A 9,250-nucleotide genomic window follows, 5' to 3' on the forward strand; every position below is an offset into this window, starting at 1 on the left:
ACTTAAATTGCTACACCAATAAACAGGGATGTACTGCTGCTAGGGACAACTGTGGTCTGATTGCCTTGGTGCTGCATGGAGCCCCTTGGACCTGAAGTGCCTCAGTTACTTTATCAGGAACCAGTGCTGCCCACGTTTGGGGCCAGCCCAGGACTGAAGCTGTGGCTGCAGCCCTGGGAACGTGCTGCACAGGCACCGGAGTTGCTGTGCCATAATCTAGGCCTCAGCTCTGCTTGTTAGAGAAGATTTTCAGAGGTAAATGAGTGACAGGTGTGGTTTTGTTTAATAAACTTAAGTTTTCCATAATGAGATTATGTATTCTCTGCGTTGTGGTAATTTGTGCTTTAAGTCTATATGCAATTAACTGTTAAATGCAGCACGCACTTAAGGGAATGCTTGCAAGTGTGACTGTCTAGGCTAAATGTATATGTCAAACTTTGAGGCTCTAAAGCTGGTGCTGCAGCACATAGTATCTGTGAGCATGCCAGTTTGAATATACAAATCAAGCATTATTTGTAATTTATTGGCTCCTACTTTTCAGTTTTAAACTGATCTTACACTTCTTTATAACTATTAATTTATAAATCAATGGATATCTGTAGAAAGAAATAGAAAAATATTATAAAATTGGACTAATGTAGTAAATTCTTTTTATCAAGATGTCATCATCTGCTGCCCTGGAGACCTCACCAGACTAACTAAATTTCTGTGGTGTTCTCTAGGCTCACATAACACACAATCTTTTTGATACATATGGTTTATAGTTATCCTATAGCTGATGAGACACTACTGTACTTACTCTAGAGTACAGTTCCAGAAGACTGTTCTGCCGTATCTCTCTTAAAAAAAATATATTAGCTGGTAAAGCACATATTTCTGGCTCCTAGCCTTAGTTTCTAACTGATTTTTGTAGCTCTCTTTTAAAATTACTTCATGCCTGTGAAAGCATGGAGGGGAAGTATGGAGGAGGTAGCAGCACCATGTAACAGATAAGCAGCTGGTGTTTCCTGGACCACAAATTGAGAATTGTGAATTTATCCTAAAAAGTTTTAAATTAAATCTGTTTTGAAAAAAAATTGTTTAATTCAGCTGCTAAACTAATGTTAATTTCCTCTTATTTTTAGGTAACATATGAAGCTATTAAAATACCCAAGTGGTCTTCTCTTTCAGAGATGCATCCTGTAGACTATTACTCATCTTACACCAAGAATTGCACAGGAAAGTTTACAAAGCAAGAAGTGAGAAACATTAGAGCATTTTATTATGCTATGTGTGCGGAGACAGATGCCATGCTGGGTAGGTAATATTCCGTTATACACTGGATTTTCTTGTTCTGATGTTTTTAAGAAAATGCTGATAGGGCTGGTTTTCTGGAAGGAAAAAAAATTCCACAGTTCAGATCTGGGAGTAAGTCACATGGATGTTCCTTCCTCGGTGTATATGGTAAATAACTGGATAGCTTTTAAGGCTATTGCAAGGTGAATTCAGAGCATTCTGAAAAGTAATCACAACCACCAGTGAGAGACCCTGTAAAAGCCTGGTAACTGCAGCAAAACATTGCTTGACCGACGTACGAGAGGAACTAAATACCCTTTGACTAAGTGCTAACAAATAATGGAAACAATTGTGAAGGCGACAGACCGGCAAAGCAAAGCTGGAAGGAAGGATAAATTTTAGGGCACAAGCAGTTTCCCTGGAGATTGATTTCATAGACAGGATGATGGCTATTACACATAAACAGTAAGGTTACCTTTGAAGTCTTCCTTAGCAGCATATTACTGAAAGATAAGAAGAAAAAAAAACCCCAACTAATTAGGCATTCAGAATTCTTCCTAGTTTGCAGTAAGATCTACGTACATAAAAAATATAATGCAAATTGGTCTTCATTTACTGTATTTTATTTCTTAATTTGAAAAGTGACCGTGAAAGAACAGGAAATTCCTTGCATTGTAATATGAAATTCATTAATAAATAAGCTGATCTTTTTAGCAATGTTAGAATGATAAAGTAATTTAAAAGACACAGGATTACTCTTCCACATTTTATGAAAGAGATCAGGAGCCTGACAGTTTTAGGGAATGAAGGTACTGCAAAGCATCTGCACGGGGGTTTAACTTGGTAACGTATTTTAAATTTTTAACTAGTCTGTTCATGCAAGAAGCATCTTACTGTTGTAACGTCAAAGATGCGTGTTTTGCTTCACTACCAACTTTGTTGATCTTGGCCCTGTCTTCATTGCACAAATGTATGTGCAAGGGGCTCCTATGGGGATACAAGCACAGGAAGAAGAGACTTCCACTAGTTATGTGTAAGGTGGATACTGACAGGAGTCCTTCACCCTAAATGTAGTGTCAAGGCTTCTGCTGACCTATTTTATTGCTGTTGAAATAACTATTATTAGTTATGCTAGAAATTAAACCAAAGTGAGGATAGCAAAAGTGCAGCTTGTCCTGTGATATATCCTTGCATTTTGAAATTTTTATGGTGGTTGTTCAGTGCCCTCCACACTGGGAGTCAGAGCCCTGCAACTCACTGATGACTGAACATCATTCTGGGCTGAATGCTTTGGGCTCTGCCTTCTGTGGCAGAGAGAGATGTTTCCAGCCCTCTGTTTAGGATTCCTTAGGGTTTGCATGCTGCTTTGCATGTACAGAAGTGGGAGTGAATATTCTGAAGCTACCCTTTTCTGTATCTTTTTCTTGTTGCAGGTGAGATTATTTCAGCTCTGAGAGATACTGGGCTTCTTAAAAAAACAATCGTTATATTCACTGCAGATCATGGCGAACTTGCTATGGAACACCGGCAGTTCTATAAAATGAGCATGTATGAAGGAAGTTCCCATGTTCCTCTTCTAGTTATGGGACCAGGTGTAAAAGAACAGCAGCAAGTACCAAATGTGGTGTCTCTTGTGGATATATATCCTACTATGCTTGGTGAGTTAAGTCATTTCAAATGAAGATTTTTTTTTCCCCCCAGTTACTATTACTATTATGCATTTGTATTGTAGTCAAAATTATGTCTCTGCTTTGTGAGTCAATGTAGTAACACAACAGGAGATAACGATTTATCTGTGGAGCATACATACGGACTTAATACAAAATGCAAAAAACTGATGTAAAAACTAAATAAAGGAGTTGATGATGTTCCTTATTACTGTTACTGTCTCCAACACAATTACAGTGAATTATTGTATATCTAGGATTATTTTTTTATTTAAAAATGTGATAAAAAACAATCAGATGCATTTTAGAGATGAATAATCCTTGCTAGCCTTCATGCCTAATGGTTTACTATAGAAATTACAGTGTAAAAGCATCCAGAGATTAAACCTGAGAGGATGGCAGCTTCATTAGCTTATCAGAGGAATGTCCTTTGTGAAGGGTCACGTGGAAGAAACATGATAAAGACTTGGTATAAGAAATGTAGAATTGATCTGGACAAGCATAATCAGAAGTGATGACCTTAAAAGGTCCCTTCCAACCCAAAGATTCTGTGATTCTATGATTCTAAGATAATGGATATCCATTCTTAACTTCTTTGGTTATGGAAATACTCATTATGTGGCAGAAAATCAAATTAAAAGGACTGACACCAAATTACTTGCACACAGATGGAAATTACTTTTAAGAGTGAATTTCTGAACAGTTACCTGTGATAAAGCATGCAAGAGATGAATTTCACTGAAACTAAATATTAGGTGAAGTCACAGTTCTCAGCTTTATCTGGCATCTTTTAGGCTACCAATGAGAAAGATATTATTTTCAAGGCAGTCTGCAAAGCTCACTCTTTAAGACATGTCATGTATACACTGCAGTTGCCTGAGAGAACATAGGGCAGTAGATAAAACTGTACTTCTATCAGTAAGCCGGTGAAAAATACTTTTCTATATTGTTGTAAGTTGATTTTCTAAAAACAGAACCAAAGATATTTATTTGCCTTTCTCTTCTCAAAACTTTTGAACCAGTTATCCAGTTGAAAATCAAATATAATCCAAATAGCTTTCTCTTCCGAATTCAGATACCAAATCTTTTATAAAGTATCCTGTATTAGATATGGTTCTTATGTAAGTTGTGGTATCATATGTAAAGAGTTAAAAATCTCTTTTTTTCTTCTTTGTACCTTTTCTCCACATAACATAATTGGTCAGGCAGTTTAACATCCTTCCATCTTGTTGCTTTCCTCCTTTTTTTCTTCCCAGAACTTTGTGTTTATAAGTCCTTTCCTTCTGTTCTGGCAGTTCTCCTTTTCTGTAATCTGAATGTCAAAAAAGGCACATACGTCAAGATGAATGTGAAACGTGAAGAATCATCTCTGTCATCTATTATCTCTTCAGGCTGCATGCTACTGCTGACTAGTGAGGAAACAGATTTCCTTTTTTTTTTATTTTGTGATAAATACAATCCCTTTGCTTTGCGTTGTCTCAGGGCAATAATCTCTCTTAAGACTCCATCCAAATGCTTTGCTCAATAATTCCTCCTTTACTGACTTTGAGATTAGGCACACCCTATAGCGAGTGTGCTACAGATATTTTGATTCCAGCAGAATCTGTGTGGTATGCATAATTCAGCTAGGAGAGCAACAGCTCTTCCTTTTTGTAACAGGATGTAGCATAAGCTTTCCTCCAGACAGCACTGGCTTTGTTGGTCTGGATGGAAGTACCTTTGGATCTCTGCTGGAAAAGCAGGAGTTACCAAAGGTGCCAGCCTGGACCATTCTTTGCATGTTGAGAATGCAGTTACTGCAATTAATAGCATTACTGGTTTAGGAAGATGGAAGAGGGAGGCCTATATCCATTTTTCATTTGTTCAGATGTAGGATGTATTCGTTCAAGGTTTTAACCCACACACTGGAAGATACTGTGTTTACATGTTACAGGTCTTCCTAGTGCTTAGTCAAATGCTGCCCTTATTTAATAGAGGAAGAACTACAGATTAATAACAGGTATATATGCTGTAGAAACAGGGGAGAAAAAGGGAGATATGTGCTGATGAAGGAACACATCACCTGTGGGCAGTCTGTGTGCAGTGAATATCACCACTCGGCGTAGAACAGAAGATAAAATACTACCACAGTGCTCTGTGAAATGGAAAGTGTTGAATTTTGAATGACTATATGCTATGTTCAGTAGTGTGATTAAAAATAGCAATACCATCATACCCTGTTTTTAGGACACACCAAAGTTTAGGTAACATCCTTGGGATTCTCAGCTATGTTTTTCAGAATGTTTCTGAGAGATCTTTGCAGCCTCTTAATATTGACCTGATCTTTGGGAGCTAGAGCCACTTGTGATATAAGTTGGTACTGAGGAACTTTTTCAGGTTACAGCATGTTGTAGGGGCCATCTAGTAGGCTATAGGGTCATCCAGTGTTTTCCATATGTGCACTGTATTGATACCACCTCTGATACCATCTTCATCTCCATCCCTACCAGAGAAGCAAGTGGCCCTGTTCCTCAGCTTCTGCACCAGTTACAGGCGATAAGCATAATGACCACCTTTCGTAAAGTGTTTTGTAATTCACTGTTGAAGAATGATAGATAGGAGCTTAGCACCATTATTGTGGAAGAAATGAATGGTTAGACCATGTTGGATATGGAGCTTTTAGAGGACTTTCATGCTATGACAATCTCTTTCTCGTGCCTGATGTGATCCAAGCAGAAGGGAGGGTATAAAACCATGATTAAAAAAAATAAAAAAGCACCACTCATCACTGGAGGCTATCGTGATCGATTTTAACAAACATTTGTTAAAGAGTGACTTAGGCATAACTGACACTGCTTCTTATCAAGATTGTGGGCAGCTGACCTTGGAAAGTTCCTTAAGTTTTTTTTTATTATTTGTGTATTTTGGGGTTCTTGTGTTCTACAAGGAGAACAATTAGGAATGTGTGTTTTACTACTGAAGTAGAATTTATGTTCAGACACCTGTAGCATTACATTAGGCTTTTTTAATCCCGGTAACTGCAGTAGCATTTTGACTTTGTATATCTTTGCTTAGATATAGCAAGAATTCCTGTCCTGCAGAATCTCAGTGGATATTCTCTTGTACCACTGCTACGTGGAAGGGCTGAAAACGGAGTGTCACCCAGAGGACCTCGGCCTTCGTGGGTGTTAAGTGAGTTCCATGGATGCAATGTGAATTCTTCCACGTACATGCTTCGAACTGGCAAATGGAAATATATTGCCTACTCAGATGGCCATTCAGTACTTCCACAACTGTTTGGTATGTTACCACCTTTGTGTCTCGTCTCATTAACCTACTTAAATGCAAAGTGGCTCTTAACTAACTTTTTGTTTGTTCCAGACCTTACTGCCGATCCAGATGAGCTAACAAACGTTGCCATAAAATTCCCAGTAATTGTACATTCCTTGGACAAAATACTCCGCTCTATAGTAAACTATCCAAAGGTTTCTTCTTCTGTTCAGGAGTATAACAAAAGACAGTTTATCAGTTGGAAACAAAGTTTGGGTCAGAATTACTCAAATGTTATTGCCAACCTTAGGTGGCATCAAGACTGGTTAAAGGAACCAAAAAAATACGAGAATGCAATTGACAAGTGGCTTAGTCAAAGTAAGTGAATAAAAACAACCTAGATTTTAATATGACTGAGAATATGAAAACGTTCTACATTTGTAATGTTATACTGTATTTCAAGTGTTAGAATTATTGTCTTATATAAGGTATTGAAAGCGAAGATGCCTGAACAATTACTGCTTTGTGTTAGAAAGCCAAGAGCATTGTCTATAACAAGGCAACATAACAAATCTGGATTTTTACATGTTAAAATCCTGTAACACTGAAGTATACATAGGAAGGATAGTGCATAAGTACTAATTGCATGTATGGAATATTTAGCTGGTTGCAAAAACGCAGAGTGTTAAGCATTAGGACTCAACAGGAATTTCCATTTCTAAGGACAGACTAAAGCAAGGATTCTAAATTCTAAAACTTAGTGTAGTGGGATGCCAGCTACAGTGGAATGTTTTCCATCAAGACAGATTTTAAGTCCACAATGAATACACATTCATTGTCCTTAGAGAAGCTACAGCAGTTAAAGTGGAATTAAAAAGTTAACAACTAGTATTGGTCTGAACATAAATGCAGTTCATTCAGGTACTTACTATGTCAGCATTCCTGTTTTTATACATGATTGACTCTCCATCTTTTCAAGATCTGCCTTCTAATCTCTTGCTTTTGGATCTGGTACTTCATCACTCCTTGCTGTTCAAAGTTTCATAATAAGCATAGGCTACTAATTGAACATGTGTGCAAGTAGAGAGGAATCTGGTCTCTGGTCACTGCCAGAAATTTAAAAAATAATAATAATAACAAACCCCTCTGCCAAATCTGTGACTAGAGCAGTTCTCTGAAAAGTGGTGGTGTGATTTGTGTAGCATAAGATGAAAACTACTTGAATAGATAGATCCCCATTATGCAGTTTGATTCTGCAGGTAAATGTTTTAATGTGCGTCAGCAAGTGGAGAACTGGAACCTGCAATGTACACAGAGGAGATGCAATTGAAGCTTGCAGAAAAAGTTAACATAAAAATACTATTTTACGTTTTTCCAGGGATGTGATAAAAGACAAAGCAGTTTTGGAATAAGGTAAGATCTAGCTAGTAACTCTTCTGCGTAAGGAAAAATGTGATTGTAGCAGCACTTACATTTGCTTATTCTTGATCACAGTTTGTAACTGCTATAGTAACAATTCAGGATGACATTATACTTAAATGCTTTCTGGAATGTGTAATGAAATAGTCAGTGGTAGCAGTAAGCTAGTAAAAATAAACATGAAAAATACATGTCTTTTCTGATGGCTAAGCGCTCTACATGGATTTCATAAACTACTTACCACACTTGAATTAGTATTTTAGCTGGTTTATGTTTTTGTGTTCATAGAACATTAAGGATAACTTTATACTACTTATTGCTACAGGTAGCATTTTTTTTCTCTCCCCCCCCCCCGCCCCCCGAACAAATTAATAGTTAAACTTTCAAACACTGTAGCACATGTCATCATGATTCTTGCTAAAATGAGTTCAGATAGTTATGAAATAGTTTCAACAAAAAACATGTCTTGGCAGTGTAATGTAAAATGGCTGCATAAGAAGAGAAAATAAATACATCCACATGAAGGCTCATTTAGCAGGGAAAAGAATAAATAAATTGATCACGTTCCAGAGGTCTGCACAGAATGCAGTACATTGTACAGAACATAGCAAAATAAAATTATGGTGAACTGGATGTGTGTTGTGTATGTGTTTTTTTTAATGACTGAACTTCTAAAGAAATTACTAGAAAATGTCTAAAAAAATTACTATGGAAAACTGTATTTTGTCAGTTCTGTTGACAGTGCTTTCTTCAAAGACACAAGCTTTTAAGATGTACTTCTTTGTAAGCTTACAAAAGTGCATTTTGCGATACTCTCTGAAACGGAAAAACAAACTTCCTCCTGTAATTCCTTGCAACGTCTTGTGTCACCGACTGCCCAAAGAAGCCCAGTGCATGGGAGCAGGTTTCCGGACACTGCAGGAAGCCCCAGGACAGTGCCAGCCCGCAAAGTGGAGCTAGAACGTCAGGAGGTAGGGGTGCTCCCTCACAAGGTGATTCTGTGAGCCAACCAGCAGCAGGCTGCGACCAGATCCTAAGTCAGTATGTCTAGTCCAGTACTTCTTTTTGCATACGGTTGTCTTAAAGCACTTATTTACAAAGAAAACATTGACTTGTTTGCTAAAAGCAAAACTTTTACTTCTGCAAGTTATTTATGCCTTGTGTGTGAGTGAACCTTTGATCTGCAGAGTTAGAAAGAGAGAAGGCCCCTAATGCCTTCCTGCCTCCATTTGCAATAAACAACCTGTGTTGGTACAGAACAGAGCTAATTTAAGTCCAAAACAGATACATTTAACAACGTGGTCATACTCAGTTATGCCAATGCATCTGCATTACTGTAGCACGAATCAAATGAGGTTTGCAGCATGCATGATTGGCCAGCTAACAAAAGAAAAAAAATCTGTTTTTCGATCACACTGAATGAGTTGCAAGGTATTAACACTGAAGAGATGTTGGGGAGTGAAAAGGGAGAAGAAGGAAGCTGGAATGCCAACAGGTTCCAGCATATTTATTTGATGTGGTAGACTCAAAGCAGCCTCATGAGATTTACCTGAGACTACCAAGGGCATTGGCCTGATCAGTTTCTCAACCTTTCTTTTGTCTTCAACTGTTTACAAAGGCAGGAGGTGCACCACTGTCCT

The 9,250-nt window shown here is 37.8% G+C and overlaps 1 protein-coding gene across 1 annotated transcript in view; it reads left to right on the top strand.

Annotated features, from left to right (window-relative positions):
• The window catches only part of ARSK (arylsulfatase family, member K), a gene marked incomplete at both ends in the record, with an annotated part of 9,164 nt that extends 2,595 nt beyond the window's left edge, over nucleotides 1-6,569 (top strand). The window contains 4 exons of the mRNA XM_010290107.1: nucleotides 1,125-1,296; nucleotides 2,709-2,933; nucleotides 5,997-6,221; nucleotides 6,303-6,569. Coding sequence (XP_010288409.1) covers nucleotides 1,125-1,296; nucleotides 2,709-2,933; nucleotides 5,997-6,221; nucleotides 6,303-6,569 — 889 coding nt within the window. The remainder of the gene's footprint in view (nucleotides 1-1,124; nucleotides 1,297-2,708; nucleotides 2,934-5,996; nucleotides 6,222-6,302) is intronic.
• Between the last annotated feature and the right edge of the window lie 2,681 nt (nucleotides 6,570-9,250).

This window comes from Phaethon lepturus, unplaced genomic scaffold (assembly GCF_000687285.1).
Source record: "Phaethon lepturus isolate BGI_N335 unplaced genomic scaffold, ASM68728v1 scaffold31476, whole genome shotgun sequence".
NCBI classification, from domain to species: domain Eukaryota; kingdom Metazoa; phylum Chordata; class Aves; order Phaethontiformes; family Phaethontidae; genus Phaethon; species Phaethon lepturus.